The 19,692-nt window shown below is 46.5% G+C and overlaps 2 protein-coding genes across 2 annotated transcripts; one reads left to right on the top strand and one right to left on the bottom strand.

The window, feature by feature from the left end:
- Positions 1 to 9,868: 9,868 nt before the first annotated feature.
- On the top strand, positions 9,869 to 11,849 carry LOC125544691 (protein Mpv17). Its single transcript, XM_048708437.1, has 6 exons — positions 9,869 to 10,268; positions 10,582 to 10,737; positions 10,826 to 10,958; positions 11,050 to 11,089; positions 11,242 to 11,350; positions 11,440 to 11,849. Exons 1-5 carry the CDS (start codon positions 9,966 to 9,968, stop codon positions 11,327 to 11,329), a joined length of 720 nt encoding a protein of 239 aa, XP_048564394.1. The 5' UTR covers positions 9,869 to 9,965; the 3' UTR covers positions 11,330 to 11,350; positions 11,440 to 11,849.
- Positions 11,850 to 12,207: 358 nt separating this feature from the next.
- On the bottom strand, positions 12,208 to 18,872 carry LOC125544690 (protein STICHEL-like 3). The gene is made up of 6 exons (XM_048708436.1): positions 16,922 to 18,872; positions 16,251 to 16,470; positions 15,622 to 16,080; positions 13,759 to 14,389; positions 13,268 to 13,328; positions 12,208 to 12,439 (listed from the first exon to the last, which is right to left on the bottom strand). Exons 1-6 carry the CDS (start codon positions 18,617 to 18,619, stop codon positions 12,341 to 12,343), a joined length of 3,168 nt encoding a protein of 1,055 aa, XP_048564393.1. The 5' UTR covers positions 18,620 to 18,872; the 3' UTR covers positions 12,208 to 12,340.
- Positions 18,873 to 19,692: the final 820 nt, after the last annotated feature.

Here is a 19,692-nt window from a genome sequence, read left to right as displayed (position 1 = left end):
TTGTGCCTTGACGTAGGGTCCAAGTCTCCTGGGTCTTATTCGTTGAGAAAATCACGTTCCCGAAGGTTTCATTCCGTTTGGACTCCGTTTGATATTCCTTTTCTTCGAAACCCTAAAACAGGCAAAAAATAGCAATTCTGGGCTGGGCCTCCGGTTAGTAGTTAGTCCCAAAAATAATATAAAAGTGGATAATAAAGCCCAATAATGTCCAAAACAGTAGATAATATAGCATGGAGCAATCAAAAATTATAGATACGTTGGAGACGTATCAGTCATAGTTTTGCGGTGCTTAGGCGAAGCCCTGCGAGAATCACTTCACCATCACCGTCACCATGCCATCATGCTGACGGAACTCATCTACTTTCTCGACATCTTACTGGATCAAGAAGGCGAGGGATGTCATCATGCTAAACGTGTGCAAAACTTAGAGGTGTCGTACGTTCGGTACTTGATCAGTTGGAGCTAGAAGAACTCCGACTACATCAACCGCGTTGTCAAACCCTTCCACTTTCGGTCTACGAGGGTACGTGGACACAGTCTCCCCCTCTCGTTGCTATTCATCTCCTAGATAGACCTTGCGTGAGTGTAGGATTTTTTTTTGAAATTGCATGTTACGTTTCCCAACAGTGGCATCATGAGCCAAGTCTATGTGTAGATGATATGCATGAGTAGAAGACAAAGAGTTGTGGGCGGTGATAGTCATACTGCTTATCACCAATGTCTTATTTTGATTCGGCGATATTGTGGGATGAAGCGGCCCGGACCAACCTTACATGTCCACGCACATGAGACCGGTTCCACCGACAGACATGCAACTAATTTTGCATAAAGGTGGCTGGCGGGTGTCTGTTTCTCCTACTTTAGTTGAATCGAATTTGACTGCGGCCGGTCCTTGTTGAATGTTAAAAACAACAAACTTGATAGATCACCGTTGTGGTTTTGATGCGTAGGTAAGAACGGTTCTTGCTAGAAGCCCGTAGCAGCCACGTAAAACTTGCAACAACAAAGTAGAGGACGTCTAACTTGTTTTTGCAGGGCATATTGTGATGTGATATGGTCAAGACATGATGTGATATACTTTAATGTATGAGATGATCATGTTTTATAAAACTTATCGGCAACCGGAAGGAGCCTTATGGTTGTCTCTTTATTGTATGAAATGCAAACGCCATGTAATTGCTTTACTTTATCACTATGCGTTAGCGATAGTTGTAGAAGCAATAGTTGGCGAGACGACCATAACTCTACGATGGAGATCAAGGTATCGAGCCGGTGACGATGGAGATCATGACGAAGCTTTGGAGATGGAGATCAAAAACACAAGATGATGATGGCCATATCATATCACATATTTTGATTGCAAGAGATGTTTACCTTTTATGCATCTTATTTTGCTTAGTATGGCGGTAGCATTATAAGATGATCCCTTAACTAAAATTTCAAGGTATAAGTGTTCTCCCTGAGTATGCACCGTTGCAAAAGTTTGTCGTGTTGAGACACCACGTGATGATCGGGTGTGATAGACTCTACGTTCACATAGAATGGGTGCAAGACAGTTTTGCACATGCAGAATACTCGGGTTAAACTTGACGAGCCTGGCATGTACAGACATGGCCTCGAAACACTGGAGACTGAAAGGTCGAGCCTGAATCATATAGTAGATATGATCAACATAGAGATCTTCACCATTGATGACTACTCCATCTCACGTGATGATCGGACATGGTTTAGTTGATTTGGATCACGTATCATTTAGATGATTTGAGGGATGTCTATCTAAGTGGGAGTTCTTAAGTAATTTGATTAAGTGAACTTAATTTATCATGAACTTAGTCCTAATAGTATTTGCATATCTGTGTTGTAGATCAATAGCTCGCGATTTAGCTCCCTTATTTTTTGATATGTTCCTAGAGAAAACTAAGTTGGAAGATGATAGTAGCAATGATGCGGACTGGGTCCGTGATCTGAGGATTATCCTCATTGCTACATAGAAGAATTATGTCCTTGATGCACCGCTAGGTGACATACCTGTTGCAGAAGCAGATACGGACGTTATGAACGTTTTGCAAGCTCGATATGATGACTATTTGATAGTTTAGTGCGACATGCTTTATGGCTTAGAACTGGGACTTCAAAAATGTTTTGAACGCCATGGAGCATATGAGATGTTCCAAGAGCTGAAATTGCTATTTCAGACTCATGCCCGTGTTGAGAGGTATGAGACCTCTGACAAGTACTTTGCCTACAAGATGGAGGAGAATAGCTCAACCAGTGAGCATGTGCTCAGAATGTTTGGGTACTACAATCACTTGAATCAAGTGGGAATTAATCTTTCAGATAAGATAGTGATTGAAAGAGTTCTCTAGTCACTATCACCAAGCTACTAGAACTTCGTGATGAACTATAATGTGCAAGGGATAACAGAAAAGATTCCCAAGCTCTTCGCGATGCTGAAATCGGCGAAGGTAGAAATCAAGAAAGAGCATCAAGTGTTGATGGTTGACAAGACCACTAGTTTCAAGTAAAAGGGCAAGGGAAAGAAAGGGAACTTCAACATGAATGGCAAGCAAGTTGCCACTCCCATGAAGAAGCCCAAAGCTAGACCCAAGCCTGAAACTAAGTGTTTCTACTGCGAAGGAAATGGTCACTGGAAGCGGAACTGCCCTAAATATTTGGCGGATAAGAAGGATGGCAAAAGTGAACAAAGGTATATTTTGCTATACAGATTATTGATGTGTACTTTACTGGTGTTCGTAGCAACCCCTGGGTATTTGATATCGGTTCAGTTGCTAAGATTAGTAACTCGAAACTGGAGTTGCAGAATGAACATAGACTAGTTAAGAGCGAAGTGACGATGTGTGTTGGAAGTGATTCCAAGGTTGATAAGATCACCATCGCACACTCCCTCTACCTTCGCGATTAGTGTTGAACCTAAAATAAATGTTATTTGGTGTTTGTGTTGAGCATGAATATGATTAGATCATGTTTATTGCAATACGATTACCCATTTAAGTCAGAGAATAATTCTTGTTCTGTTTACATGAATAAAACCTTCTATGGTCATACACCCAAGGTGAATGGTTTATTGAATCTCGATCGTAGTGATACACATATTCATAATATTGATGCCAAAAGATACAAAATTGATAATAATAATAGTGCAACATATTTGTGGCACAGCCGTTTAGGTCATATTGGTGTAAAGCGCATGAAGAAACTCCATGCAGGTGGGCTTTTGGAATCATTTGATTATGAATCATTTGATACTTGCGAACCATGCCTCATGGGCAAGATGACTAAAACTCCGTTCTCCGGAACAATGGAGCGAGCCAATGACTTATTGGAAATAATACATACCGATGTATGAGGTCCGATGAGTGTTGAAGCTCGCGACATGTATCGTTATTTTCTGACCTTCATAGATGATTTGAGCAGATATGGGTATATCTACTTGATGAAACACAAGTCTGAAACATTTGAAAAGTTCAAAGAATTTCAGAGTGACGTGGAGAATCAACGTAACAAGAAAATAAAGTTTCTATGATCTGATCGCGGAGGCGGATATTTGAGTTACGAGTTTGGTCTTCATTTAAAACAATGTGGAATAGTTTCACAACTCATGCCACTTGGAACACCATAGTATAATGGAGTGTCCGAACGCCGTAGTCGTACTTTATTAGATATGGCGCGGTCTATGATGTCTCTTACTGATTTACCACTATTGTTTTGGGGTTATGCATTAGAGACAACTGCATTCACGTTAAAATAGGGCACCATCTAAATCCGTTGAGACGACATCGTATGAACTATTGTTTGGCAACAAACCTAAGCTGTCGTTTGTTAAAGTTTGGGGTTGTGACACTTATGTTAAAAGGCTTCAGCCTGATAAGCTCGAACCCAATTCGGAGAAGTGCATCTTCATAGGATACCCTAAGGAAACAATTTGGTACACCTTCTACCACAGATCCGAAGGCAAGATTTTTGTTGCCAAGAATGGAACCTTTCTAGAGAAGGAGTTTATCTCAAAAGAAGTGAGTGGGAGGAAAGTAGAACTTGATGAGGTAATTGTACCTTCTCTTGAATTAGAAAGTAACACATCAGTGAAATCCGTTCCCGTGATGCCTGCACCAACTAGAGAGGAAGCTAATGATGATGATCATGAAACTTCGGAACAAGTTACTAATGGACCTCGTAGGTCGAACAGAGCGTGTTCCGCACCAGAGTGGTACGGTAGTCCTGTCCTGGAAGTCATGTTATTAGACCATGGTGAACCTACGAACTATGAAGAAGCTATGATGAGCCCAGATTCTGATAAATGCCTTCAGGTCATGAAATCTGAGATAGGATCCATGTATGAGAACAAAGTGTGGACTTTGGTGGACTTGCCCAATGATCGGCAAGCCATTGAGAATAAATGGATCTTCAAGAGGAAGACAAACACTAATGGTAGTGTTACTATCTACAAAGCTCGACTTGTCGCAAAAGGTTTTCGACAAGTTCAAGGTGTTGACTACGATGAGATTTTCTCACTTGTAGCGATGCTTAAGTCTGTCTGAATCATGTTAGCAATTGCCGCATTTTAAGAAATCTGGCAAATGGATGTCAAAACTGCATTCCTTAATGGATTTATTAAAGAAGAGTTGTATATGATGCAACCAAAAGATTTTGTCGATCCTAAAGATGCTAACAAAGTGTGCAAACTCCAAAAATCCATCTATGGACTGGTGCAAGCATCTCAGAGTTGGAATATATGCTTTGATAAGGTGATCAAAGCATATGGTTTTATACGGACTTTCGAAGAAGCCTGTATTTACAGGAAAGTAAGTGGGAGCTCTGTAGCATTTCTAATATTATATGTGGATGGCATATTGTTGATTGGAAATGATGTAGAATTCTGGATAGCATAAAAGGATATTTGAATAAGAATTTTTCAATGAAAGACCTTGGTGAAGCTACTTACACATTGGGCATCAATATCTATAGAGATAGATCAAGACGCTTGATAAGACTTTCAATGAGTACATACCTTGACAAGATTTTGAAGGAGTTCAAAATGGTCAGTCAAAGAAGGAGTTCTTGTCTGTATTGTAAGGTGTGAAGTTGAGTAAAGACTCAAAACCCGACCACGGCAGAAGATAAAGAGAGAATGAAAGTCATTCCCTATGCCTCAGCCATAGGTTCTATAAAGTATGCCATGCTGTGTACCAAACTTGTTGTGTACCTTGCCATGAGTTTGGCAAGGGGGTACAATAGTAATCCAAGACTAGATCACTAGACAACAGTCAAAATTATCCTTAGTTACCTTAAAGAGGACTAAGGAAATGTTTCTCGGTTATGGAGGTGATAAAGTGTTTGTCGTAAAGAGTTACGTCGATGCAAACTTTGACACTGATCTAGATGACTCTAAGTCTCAATCTAGATACGTATTGAAAATGGGAGCAATTAGCTAGAGTAGTTCCATGCGGAGCATTGTAGACATAGAAATTTGGGAAATACATACGGATCTGAATGTGGCAGACCCGTTGACTAAACCTCTCTCGCAAGCAAAACATGATCACACCTTAGTACTCTGTGGGTGTTAATCACATAGCAATGTGAACTAGATTATTGACTCTCGTAAACCCTTTGGGTGTTGGTCACATGGCGATGTGAACTATGGGTGTTAATCACATAAAGATGTAAAATATTGGTGTTAAATCACATGGCGATGTGAACTAGATTATTGACTCTAGTGCAAGTGGGAGACTAAAGGAAATATGCCCTAGAGGCAATAATAAAGTTGTTACTTTATATTTCCTTATATCATGATCAATGTTTATCATTCATGCTAGAATTGTATTGACCGGAAACTTGATACATGTGTGGATACATAGACAAAACACCATGTCCCTAATAAGCCTCTACTAGACTAGCTCGTTAATCAAAGATGGTTAAGTTTCCTAACCATAGATGTCGGGTGGTAGGTGCGACATATGCCAACGGGTGGCTTATCATTGTGGGAGCCAGTAAGACGTCGCCGGTGCCTGGAAACGGAATGAGGCGAAGACATGCACGCCGGCGAATCATACCCAGCTTCGGGGCTCTCCGTGGAGATAACACCCCTACTGCTGCTCTGCGGGGTCTCCGCATGGTCACTAGATGAACAAGTAGCTACACGATGCTCCTTGAGCTGTTCGGTGAGAGGAGGAAGAAGGGCACGGCTTGCTCTCCTCTCCTCCCTGTGTGGTGTCTAAGACTAGCAGGGATCAACCCTTTGCATGGGTGCCCCGGGGGGTTTATATAGGCCTACCCCCCGGGGTTACAATGGTAATCCGGCTGGGCGTGGGGCCCAGCCGTCTGTGTCTACACTCGCCGGCTTCTGCGCCGACTGCTGGGGCCCGCCGGCTAGTGGGTCCCGCCGGCTGCCGGCTCCTTGGTCGACAGGCAGGCCCCATTGTCCAGGGCCCTGTCGGGGGCTGGTTACTGTTGCTCAATCTTGGTGATGAGGGCTTCGCCGAGGTGGGCATGGCTACAGTGCCGCCGTCCGGCGGGTGATCGCTGTAGCCTCACCGCGTCTTGTCTCCTTAATGGGGCGTCTTCTTCGAGGGAGGTGGCAAGCCGGCTGTGGGGAGCCGGCTCTATCTTGGGCCGACTGGGGGAGGCCTGGCCGCCTTCGGGTGTCTCTCTGCCCGAAGGGGCCCACCGCCCATGGGCCGCGCTGGCAGCCTGTCGTGGATGACATTAGGGTCAACGTGGCAACAGTGCCGCGCCAGACGGGTCATGGCCACCCGTATGGCGCACTGCGCCAGGCGTGCTCCGGGATTCGGGGATGGCAGGCTTCACTGTAGCCATGCCCCATCACATCGTCGTTATGTGGATGCAGACTTCGAGGGTACGATCTTGACCGCTTTATGGGAGCCGGCTTCTAGGAGTCGGCCTTCTCGCGGCCGGCTTCTTGGAGCCGGCCCTCCCGCGGCTTTCTTCATGAGGGCTGAAGTCGGGCCGCCTTCCGATAGCCGGCCTGGGAGACAGCCGGCAAGGGGAAGGCGGCCCCGTGTCTTGGATTCTTGAGGGCCGAATCGGCTCGTAATTTTTTCAGAAGGGCCAGGGGGAGCCGGCTAGGCTACCCATGGTCATTTACTCCGACAATAGACATGTGTTGTCATTTGATGAACAGGATCACATCATTAGAAGAATGATGTGATGGGAAAGACCCATCTGTTAGCTTAGCATATTGACCGTTCAGTTTTATTGCTATTTCTTTCTTCATGTCAAATACATATTCCTTCGACTATGAAATTATGCAACTCCCGGATACCGAAGGAATACCTTGTGTGCTATCAAACGTCACAACGTAACTGGGTGATTTTAAAGATGCTCTACAGGTATCTCCGAAGGTGTTTGTTGGGTTGTCATAGATTGATATTAGGATTTGTCACTCCGAGTATCGGAGAGGTATCTCTGGGCCCTCTCGGTAATGCACATCATAAGAAGCCTTGCATGCAAAGTGACTGATGAGTTAGTTACAAGATGATGTATTATGGAACAAGTAAAGAGACTTGCCGGTAACGAGATTGAACTAGGTATGTGGATACCGACGATCGAATCACGGGCAAGTAACATACCGATGGACAAAGGGAATAACGTATGTTGTCATAACGGTTCGACCGATAAAGATCTTCATAGAATATGTAGGAGCCAATATGAGCATCCAGGTTCCGCTATTGGTTATTGACCGGGGAAGTGTCTCTGTCATATCTACATAGTTCTTGAACCCATAGGGTCCGCACGCTTAACATTCGATGATGATATAGTATTATATGAGTTTTGTGATTTGGTGATCGAATGTTGTTCGGAGTCCCGAATGAGATCATAGACATGACGAGGAGTCTCGAAATGGCTGAGAGGTAAATATTGATATATAGGATGATGGTATTCAGACACCGAAAGTGTTCCAGAGGGTATCAGGTACTTATCGGGTCACCGGAAGGTGTTTCGGGTACCCCCGACAATCCTATGGGCCATATGGGCCTTGTGAAGGAACACACCAGCCCACAAGGGCTGGTGCGCCCTATAAGGCTATAGGAGGAGGAGAAGGACACCTCAAAAAAAGGAGGAGAAGGAAAGGGGGAAAGGGAAAGGAAAGTGTGGATTAGGATTCCCACTTCCTTCCCTCACCCCCTTCTTTCCTTCCCCTTCATGCATACATGGAAAGGGGGCAGGGCAAGGCAGGGCCCCTAGGGGCCGGCGGCCAACCCTAGGATGCCCCTGGCTGCCTCTCCTCCCCCTCCCACCTATATATATATATATATATATATGAGGAGGGGCGCCTAGAACACAAAAACAACAATTGTTAGCCGTGTGTGGCGCCCCCTTCATAGTTTACACCCCCGTTCATAGTTTTGCGGTGCTTAGGCGAAGCCCTGCCAGAATCACTTCACCATCACCGTCACCATGTCGTGATGCTGACGGAACTCATCTACTTCCTCGACATCTTGCTGGATCAAAAAGGCGAGGGACGTCATCACATTGAACGTGTGCAGAACTCGGAGGTGCCGTACGTTCGGTACTTGATCGGTCGGAACTAGAAGAAGTTCGATTACATCAACCGCGTTGTCAAACGCTTCCGCTTTCGGTCTACGAGGGTATATGGACACACTCTCACCCTCTCATTGCTATGCATCTCCTACATAGATCTTGCGTGAGCGTAGGAATTTTTTTTAAATTGCATGCTATGTTTCCCAACAATATTTCGGCGCTAGATACATCCATTTGAACAACAAGTAATTCTGGATGGAGGAACCGAGGAAGTACCAGCTATGGACAAAGATCCTCCACAACTGCCCTTGCCCTTGCATGCGCCTTTGTCGTCTTTGTCGTGGAAGTAGCGTTCGAAGACGCAAAATGGATCAAGCCAAATCTGCTCACCACCGGAGCTGTTCGGCCCGTCACTGTCCTCCTCCTCTTTGAGGAGCAGTCCGGCCATGGCACGAACCCCTTCATTTTGCTTCCGGGCGAGGGCACGTGTGTTCCTCCTCTGCTGCTACTGTATGATGCGGGCACGTACAACTTCCTCCTCCACGGCAATGTGCGCCGCCGCATCCACTGCCTTCGCCTCCGCCATGTCGGCAGCGAGGCGCGCCTCGACCTCCCGCGCCCTCTACTTCTTACCACGATCACACACATCCTTGTAGCACTAATAGTCCTTCGCACCGGAGATGGTCGGCAGACGGACCTCGAGCTTCCAGCTCCGACGGATCCAAGCGCCAATTGCACCGAGGCAATAAATTCCCGTGAGACCGAATCCGAACTCGGTTGGGCGCATACGCCCGAGTCGACGGATCAGGACTGATCAGAGTCGGATCCACTACCTGCCATACCGGAGATCGTCGGAATAGAGCTTGAGGCGGAGTGGGGTGAGTAAAGTGGCTAGGGTTTGGTCCGAGATACGGATGTGAAGGAATATATATGGGGTCGAGATAGGCTAGCGTAGGCCGGGTCCGGCGTGACGGACGCGCCCAGGTCTTCCTATATTCATCCTCAATTTAGGCTGGATATGAAAGGCGCGAGTCAATCCAGGCGTATGAGGCCGGTATGTGAAGTTGTCTAGATTGGGTTTTTTGACGGTCAATCACCGGACGAGCCCGGCTGTAAAAAAAAAAAGTTGGTCGAGCTTCCACAGGTCTAGTCGAGCAGAACAGGTGATGCTCGACACCAGCAGGTATTGCGCTCCCAGTGCGTTGAGCTTGGACAGATAAAACAGTTTGAGACACCTCATCTTCCTTTGCCCTCAGAAACATCTCTCTTTGTTTACGCTGCCCCGGTCCCATTTGCAGCGACACCAGGCCAGAGGACTCGGAGCCACAAAACCTTATTGGTGGGGTGAATACCCTCCTCATGCTCCGTATCTCACCAAAGCTGTCCCACACTGCCGCACGCCTCAGAACACCCCGCACACCTGCCGCCGCCGCCGCCGCCGCGGAAAGATGAAAGCCATCGGAAGCGGCGGCGAGTGGTGGTGGAACCTCCCGTCTCTCCGCCGCAAGAACGATTCGCGCCGCCGCGGCCGCCGCAACCAGGACGCTCGCGGCCGCCGCCGCGGCCCCCCGCGGGAGCCGCTCTCGTCGTCGTCGTCGGACTCCGTCGGCCAAAGCCGGGGCTGGCCCCTCGACTTCCCGTTCCAGCAGGCCGTGACCGCCGCCTGCCTCACCCTCACCGGCGACACAATGGCGCAGGTCCACCGCCGCATCGTCGACCGCCGGAAACGCGGCCCCGAACCCGACAGCAAGGTCCTTTTTCCTGCATCTGATCTCCCTTTTGAAAGCGTATGAAAATGGAAGTTCTAATAATAGGATAAAACTGGGTTATGATTAAGTTGGGCAAACATTCCTGCAGCCGAAACACCTTCAACTTCAGTCTTCAGTGTAGATCAAACTGCAAAATCCAATTCAGTAGTGTGCTATAGTAAGAAAAAACCGTGCATCACCATGCCACAGTTAGCTAATCTCACAATGCAGTGCCATCTTGGATACTTTGACGAGTGTAAACCTAACACTTTACGATTGCACTGAATTCTCACACGCGCGGGTGTCCTCCTTTCAGGCTCTTGTACCGGATCTATTGCTCAACCATGATTGGCTTCGTGGGCTCCGTATAGCATCTTACGGATTTCTTCTCTATGGTCCTGGCTCATATGCATGGTATCAGTTTCTTGACAAAAGCATGCCCAAGCAAACACTCGCGACTCTGTCCGCTAAGGTATGGTATGCACCCTCCCATGTAACCGGATGATTCGGTGATTTCGATCTTAATACATTCTATATTTTTGTGTCTGTTGTCGTTCCAGGTCCTACTGAACCAGATTGTTCTTGGTCCATGTGTTATCTCTGTAATTTTTGCCTGGAATAACTTGTGGTTAGGAAAATTGTCAGAATTGCCATCTAAGTATCAGAATGACGCCCTTCCCACTCTTCTCGATGGTACTGTTTCTGCCTGAGCGTGTTCTTAACGTTGTGCTTGAACGAAAACAACTCATGTTATGTTATGTCTCACTTTATTCTGGTATTGCAGGGTTCAAATTTTGGATTCCAGTATCGATTGTTAACTTTGGGTACAGTCTCTTAACTTCTAGCTCTACTTTCAATATTTAGCTAAGCATTTTTCTAATCCCACTCTAGTGTAGTATTAAATTTTCTAGTTTAGTCAGTAGTTCACTTTATCTAAACAGCCGTTTATTATGCTAATTTTCATTGTGCATACCAGGATGATTCCTTTGCCTGCTCGTGTTGCCTTCATGTCCTCTTGTTCCATCTTCTGGAACTTCTATTTGTCGACCACAATGAACAAATGAACTTCTAGTTCTCAACTTCAGGTTAGTTCTTGCTGCCACTCAAAATCTCTGATGATTACCGTAAGCGCGGGGAGCATTTTAACAAAAGATCGGCTCGTCTTATTGTTCAGATCCATTCAACTGCAGCAGAGGAGGATCTCAAGGGGCTTCTTTCCTATTATACATAGTATGGCGGTGGTGCCTCGGGCAATTCTGGTGGTGGTCTCTTGAGTTGACAGACATTATTGCAGATGATCCATAAGTATGTGGATACGGTCGATGGAGAAATTACAGTTCTTTCTAAACATCTATGAGCATGTTGCTCTAGTTTGACAGTGAAAGTGTTGTAACCTGTATCATTTGTTCAGTGACCTTGAACTTTTATATGACAAAGACATTAGTGCAGGCCTCTGAATACAGTTTTGTAAGTAACATTCTCCAGGAATCTGAATTCCGTTTTTGAAAATTAAACTTCAATGTGTGAGTTTCTATGGACAGTCCAAGAAAGAATAAAATGAAGATCGAAGCAGGTTCCAGCATCTTTAATAGCATTGCTTTTTCCCTTTTCGTGGTCAATATTATCTTTTCCTGACATAGTTCACTAATCACAAACTGTTCCTTAAGCAAAGATACTTGTTTCACAGTATAATACTCCCTCTGTCCCAAAATTCTTGTCTTAGATTTGTCTAAATACGGATGTATCAAGTCATGCTTTAGTATTACATACATTCGTATCTAGACAAATCTAAGACAAGAATTTTGGGACGGCAGGAGTACTGAGCTATGCTGAGTAGAAAACCATTTATTAGTGAAGCCTCAGGTCCAGACTCTGTTGGCTTTCAAAAAGAATTACAAAGCATATTTGACAGAAAAGAATTTGCTACGCCATTTCTATCTTCCTTTTACATGACAAACAATTTACAGATTAGAGAAAGCCTAAAAATTGACACAGCTACAGTCTACAAGGTACAGGGTGAATAAATTATGGATGCTAAATTGAACGCTTGTAAAACTACCACTTCTAGTGTTCTTTTATCTTGGGGATTTTGTGGAAATGCATCTTCCACACAGGATAAGCCGCGATATAGCTCGTGACCTTCCACTTCCAGTCCTGACCCTAAACGACGAGAGCTGTGGAAAAATGATTGGATTAGCACTGACAGAAACATATATATGATAAACATAAGAACAAAAACGGTAATTTAAGCAGGGTTCAAAAACTCCGGAGCTAATTTTTCATGCACATTACCAGTGCGCAAACACCATAGCTGTGCTGTGTTCAAATACCATATCACTACACAGTTGCTAATTCACTTAAAAATCTACAGCCGTTCCAAACTATTCAAAATTTGTCAAGAATGTATCAGGAAAAATCAACCTAACAAGGTAGTTCCTCTTTTTGGCACTGCGTTAATGTTACCGTTTCCTTTTTCAAATACTTTTGGTTTCCTCATAGAAATTGTCATATTCATCTTAAGAAAAAGGCCTCTATTCTACTCCCTCCATCCCAAATTAGTTGTCTTAGATCTGTCAAGACACAAATGTATCTAACACAAAGATAAAGGTGTATCTAACACGTGTTAGATACATCCATATCTAGACAAATCTAAGACAACTAATTCGGGACGGAAGTAATAAAAGGTACTCCCTCCGTCCCGTAACATCTTATATTGTGGGACGGAGGGAGTATGACCAAAGGAGAGCATCAGATCCAGCTAGGCAGTGTTGGCTCAAAAGGGGCCCAGCGCCCCAGCCTAAATGTTTCAAGCTATACAATCATGGCTTGTTTGTGTAGTTCCACAAACGCAAGCAACTCCTCACCAATACGCATATGATTTGTTAAATTTGGAAACTGATATAAGTTAACATTCCAATTGTATTCAGTGGTGCAAAAAAAGGACCCACTGGCACTTATTTTAGTGGCACACAGTTTCAACATAGCTCAAACATGAATATTACCTTCCGGCGAGTCTTTGACGTTCTCCAACAAAGTATATTTCTTGATCTAGGCTCTAATCTCCTGTGCATAAAAATTATCACGATCAAACATCGTTCTCTGAGCAGTACAAATCACAAAGCTATAATTGGCAAAATTAATTCAAACATAGAATATTTAAGCGGCGTATGTTGTTACAAAAATGATTTTTTAATGCTCTCATGATACATGCTGGTATAGAGTATTGATTGCTCACCATGCATGACGGACGATTAATACTAACTATTGGTGTGTGATATCACCATTTATAATTTGAAGAATGTATCTTTAGGGAAGATGCAAAAGCTTCAAGCATCTTAAAAAAATACATTTATCATTTGTTTTGTTTTATTGTATTTTTACGATACACAAAGTAAAGTTTTAGTGACATGTATTAATTTCTTAGATGCAGATGCTGAAGTATTACTCCTATATTTTAGGCTGTTTGAACAGGATGTAAGATGATGTTACTTACAAATTCTCTTGTTCCAGTTTTTCTGCAATTGACATAGCTTTTCGTCTAGACCAGCCTCCTCGTTGGGAACAAACCTCCGCCTTACTGAGAACATGAGCAAGTGAGAGCTTTCGTTTTACTATGCTGTTCTGTCGACGCTGTTTATTCCCATTTTTTCCTCCTTGTTTCATCACACCCTCTTGGTTTGGTGATGACAAAGCCTCTTCCCATGCATTATCATTTCTTCTTTCATTCATATTACGAACACCATTATCTGTTTCAGGATACCGGTGCATGTGAGAAGGTCCAACTTCAATGATCTCGCCTTCTGTTAATATGTGGGGATCAGATTGCATCCACTTGGTCTTAGTAGAACTAGCTCCCTTGACAACCCTGTCTTTTTTAAGCCTCCTGACGAGGGTTTCACCTCCAGAAGAAACCGGGCTACTATGTTTACTGAAGGATCTCCTTGATATCATGTCAGTGTCATTCTCATCATGACCTGCTCCCGCATCATGTTTTGATTCATATCGGATTTCAAGTATTATAGCAGAATGAAGAACAGACTCAAACGCCTGCATAATTTGTCCCCTGAAGTTTTCAGCGTTGGACTTATTTACACGTGAGCTGAATATCACTTGCACTGTCGGTCCTGTAGGAAGAGAAGAAGCTGGTGTTAGAAAACAATTTGGTAGAACAACAAGCTAACAATTACTCCCTCCGATCCATAATAAGTGTCACAGCTTTGAACTAAAGTTGAATTAACCTTAGTTCAAAGCTGCGACACTTATTTTGGATCGGAGGAAGTAACATATTTCCAAGGAGATAGTAATTCAACATAGCATGACTACAAGTTGGAGGCATGGCAGCGCTGAACCATTGACCAATCATAGTTCATTTGATTAGTTTGGCAACACAGTTTTTCTAAAACCAGAGTAAATGAAAACCCTCAGTATTTCAATGTGTGGGCAATGAATACTCTGGTTTTTAAAAACCACAGTTTTTCTCAGTTTTAGCAAAACTACAAACGTGTTTGCCAAGTGCAGTTTTTCTCAGTTTTCTGGTTTTGACTACTCATTGCATGGATAATCCTGAAGATAGCTAGCTGAACCGAACTGAGCTACACTCAAGTAGTTGTACAACGACATGATCAGCTTGTGTTAATTAACAGCCGCCACTTGCATGTAGCCTTGTCATGCACGCGGACGTCTTCTCTCCTAGACACTAGGATCTGAAGTAGATTTATCTTGTACCTCTGGCCGCATGGGCCGGATGGAATCGATCGGCTACCAAGCTTAGCCTGCTCTGTACAACTGTGCTTCAAGTCTCAATTGATGTACTCCACGATCTAAACCTATGCGCATGCGGTTGTGCTCCCAGTCGATGCTAAATCATGGCATTCGTGCGTGTACGTGCGCCATCCAGTAGGATCTAACATCTAGCACGAGCTAATCTACAAGCCGCCTCTTGTTGCGCTAGCACAATAGTCAACGATTGAAGAGATCAACAGCCAGGAAGATGGACTCGAGAGCGAGCGTTTCTCAGTTTAGAAAAAAGAGGCTGGGACCTCTTTTTCAAATACAGCAAAAAGACCATGGTTTTAGATATACTATGGTTTATAAAACTGTAGTATTTGTTGAAGCCAAACACGTCAAAGTATTTAAAACCGAGGTTTCTAAAAAAACCATGGTATTCTTCGAAAACTCCAAAAATACCGAGCAGCCAAACGCAGACAACCAGTTGACTGGAAACTGAATCATTAACTACAGGAGTTTGCCATCTCTGTTTTTGTGAGTACTGAAGCTATATATTTCATCTTCTAGGCCAAAAGGAAAAAAACTAGTCATTTGAAAATTGAAATGGATGTTAGACTTTGAAGCTTACCGGTTCCTAGGCTGACAGATCTTAGCTTTCCTTCTTTGGCCATCATTTTTCGTAGTGTATCTGACTGAATACTCTCAAGCACTGCTTGCCAGATCATTTCATTTTCAGTTTTGCTATGTTTGGATTGCTCGTTCACTTTGGTTACAGTGGACGAACCATGGTGATTTGATGTATGTTTAATGGTTCTCCTTTCCCCGTAAGAAGTGCTTGCCATGTTACCATTATGCTCAATAGCTGAGTGCCTTGCTACATCCTTTCCAGGAAGGGAACCGTCCAATACACCGTGGTTGAAACTCGTACTTGTTGATGAACTTGGCACCATATACTGCTTATCAGGAGCAAGCTGAAGCAGAGCAGCCGCCAGCCATGTTGCCTTGTCATTGGAGACTCTCAACTGCTTTTCAGCTTCTGATAGTGTTTTCAAAGCCTGCCGTAGTTTCTCCATATCATTTTTTGACACTGAAATTAGCAATACCAGAACACTACATTATGTGGTTGCAAAATATTAACCGTAAGGCAACATGGAAGAATAACATGTCAACCAGACAACCAGACGATTGACTTAATAGTCTTAGCAGAGATAGCCAGGATAGGAAAATAGTGTCAGATTGTTCTGAGTTGATGCTTACAGGTTGGACGTTTGAAGAACTTTCTTCGTGGTCTTTCTCTTGCAAATATGTAGGAACCAGCCAGGATGTCAGTAATTATCGTGGCAAGTTGAGACATCAGTGCCAAAGGCTCAACTCCAGTTTCTGTAATGTCTCGTAATGTCTTCACTGTGTTCACAGTGTCAGCAGATAGTGCCAAATCAAGTAAATCAACCAGCTTATCATCGGATACCAAACCAACCTGTGACATGAACAAGCAGCTAAGTTATATTGTTGTCAAAACAAGAATTGCAACCAAGGAGCATTAAAATCCTGACAGGGGCTTAAGTCAGTGAGTTCCTTAGCTGTATTCCAACTATGTGATATTTCAATTACCAAATTTATACCAAAGAGACCATTCAGTGCCTGTGCCGATTATTCCAACCATGTGATATTTCGATCATATGTGTCATCTGAAGTTGCTATACTATGTCTAATTCACTTCTTGACAAATTACAGGTCCAAACAAAACCCCAACTAAATTATTAGCTGATGACACCTTCTATTCAAACCAGAAGGAAACCAGGTATTGAATCTACATGATATGGTTTGTTTTTCAAAACATAAATGTTGATGGCACGATCATGCTTGCGAAATATCTTTTCAAAGATAAAAAGGTTGATGGTAATACTGATGCTTGCAAAATATCTTACGAGTTCTTGGACAAGAGACAGAGAAATCCTTTGCCCCAACAAACTCAGCTGATCAAGAGTCATCTCAGCATCTCTCAACGATCCATCTGAACGGGATGCAATTAACCTCAATGCATCCCTATCCGCATCTAGAGTTTCACTGGTGGAAATCCACTGCAATGTGTTGACGATGTCACACTCCTTCAACTTGGGGAAAAAAAACTTCTGACATCTCGACAGGATGATATGAGGGAGGTCCAGGTTGGGACCAACAAGGATAAACACCACACGGCGGGGTGCCCGGTCAATGACTTTGGAGATGATGCTCCAAGTGTCTGCTGGCAATGTGTCGCAGTCATCAAATATGAATACCCTATAGTGTGATGGTGCCGGTGAAAGCATGACATTGTCAAGAACATCCACAATTCCATCCATGTCGATGTTGCCTACGGGCCCAATCTCCATCACATCCCTGCTTTTGCCAACATTGTGCGCGATGCACGAAATGCACGAGTCACAGGGCCGCGGGTGCTCGGCAGAGTGGCAGTTGAGCGCCTTGGCGAAGACGCGCGCGCATGATGTCTTCCCTGTGCCGTGCGGCCCATAGAAGACGTATACCAACCCGACCTTCCTCCTTAGGACGGCGTTGGATAGCGCCTGCACCACCAAGCTCTGCCCGACGACGTCCTTGAACGTCCTCGGTGCGAACTTCTGTGTCAGGCTCCGGTGCCGGCTGCGGCTTCGCAGAGAGCCCCGTGTCCCAGACCGCGCCTGGGACAAGAGGTCAGAATCCATCTCGCTGCTCCTGTTAGAGAATAGCCCGAGCTCCCCGGAGTAGCTCCCAGCCATGCCGCCAATGCCATTGCGTTCACCGGAGGTGGCCGCCTCGACGAGCAGAGGCAAAGCGTCAGAGTCGGAGCTGGTGGAGGAAGCCAGCCTCTCGGACTTGACCGGGAAAAGAGAGTGTGAACCGCTGAGGTGCGCGCGCGAGGCGGAGGCGGAGGTCGTCGCTTCGGGTTCGCGCCCCGCCGCCGACTTGGGGTCGGAGAGCCCGCACGATAGACTGCGGCCGGCCAGGTCGAGGATAGACTTGCCGCGGTGGTGGAGGCGCGACCAGTTCCACGGGATGCCGCAGACGTTGCGCGAGTCCTGCGGCACATGCTGCCGCAGCTCGTCGCCGTCGCGGAAGAGGTACTTGTTGCCGCAGACGGCCTCCTGGGAGCTGGAGTTGAGGGAGAGCGCGGCGGCGGCGCGATCTGGGGCCTTGCCGGCGGTGCCGGCGCGGCGGGCGGCCCCGGCCCCGCGTTTGAAGCGGCGGCGGGGGCGCCTGGCCGCCTTGGGGTGGGGGTTATCGGCGAGCTGGTCGAGGAGCGTCTTGAGCGCCCCGTTGGCCTTGGCGCCGCGCCGGGACCTGGCGGGGAGATCGACGGCGCCGTCGCGGTCGTCGTCGGTGTACGGGTCGGGGTCTGCCGCCACCTTGGAGGAGGACTCGACGGAGCGGCGCGTGGAGGGGTCCCGGAGCGTCCGCGCCCGCGAGCGCTGGAGCGCGAGGAGGTCGCGCATCAGCGCGGCCGACGCGGGGCTCCGCCTCCGGCCCGAGGAGGACGCGGGCCCTCCGCCGCCTCCCCCGTGGTGGCGCAGGTGTACGCAGTTGGTGAGGTGCGCGTGGCCGCGCGGGTGCCCGCCCCCCGCGGCGCCGGCGCGGTCCGGCGCCGGCATTGCGTCACGCACGTACGGCACAAGCGCTGGGATCGAGGCGCGAGAGAAGCGCTGACTCCCCTGTGTGCGCTGCGCTAGGCCATCTGGGCGTGGCCGTGTGTGTGTGTGCCGCGACTGCGAGTGATTGTGGCGGTAGCTAGTGTGTGGGTCGGAGATTTGGACGCCTTTTCGGTTGGAGGCTGCGGGATTTCACGGGAAGGAGAGGGGGTGGGTGGCGGTGTGGGCTGGCGAGTGGCCTCGTCTCGTGCCGTGTGTGGGAACTGGCGGTGTTCTCGGGGATCGCGCGCGCGTCGCCCGGGCATATGGATCTCCCTCGGCACGGGGCGGGGGGAGTGGATTGGCCTTTCTCGGCTCGGCCTCGGCGCCTTGGGGCGTGGGCATGCATCGGCGGCGGTTGCGTCTCTGCGAGACTGCACTACGCCAGTACCGAGGCACCCTTGGCCGAAGCGGTATGGGTCGTCTCTCCGTGCGCTCCACGTACTGTCGTGCTTAACACCGGCTGATGATAAGACGGTACAGGTACCGTTCCTCTCGCGCTCTACCATTTGGCGTGAATGGTGAGCTACATCAAAAACAAAAAACAAAAAAAATCGCAGAAAGCACGTGACGTGTCGTGCGTTTCGAGTGAACACAGAGCAGCCATCGCACCAGCAAAGTTGTGGAGCCGTGCATAGTACTTTATTATTAATTCAAAATTTCTGCTGTACCAGCCCTGGTGGACCGACGGATGGCCAAGCTGCGAAGCTCTGACGTGGACAGGACAGTAATCACGCTCGGCAGTGGAGCCAGGTGCATCGTCGGGTGAAACGTCGGTGGCAAATGATTCGGGGGCGAGGCGGGACGGCGGGATGGCCGCAATCACCAGACAACGTCGAGAAGGATAGAGGGCCCCGAACGACATGAATCGGGAAAGAGAACCACAGGTGCCTGGCTGGTCAGCGGCCAGAACGTACGTACCCAGGGGCCAGGGCCAGGCGGGGCTTTGCCGTTTGCGAAGCTTTGCCTCGAAAATGTCAAGCCGAGCCTACCTCACAACCGGGTTTGGAAAAACTTTCAAATTAGGCTTCCTTTTT

This window comes from Triticum urartu, chromosome 3 (assembly GCF_003073215.2).
Source record: "Triticum urartu cultivar G1812 chromosome 3, Tu2.1, whole genome shotgun sequence".
NCBI classification, from domain to species: domain Eukaryota; kingdom Viridiplantae; phylum Streptophyta; class Magnoliopsida; order Poales; family Poaceae; genus Triticum; species Triticum urartu.
This window is presented reverse-complemented; position numbering and strand designations above follow the sequence as displayed.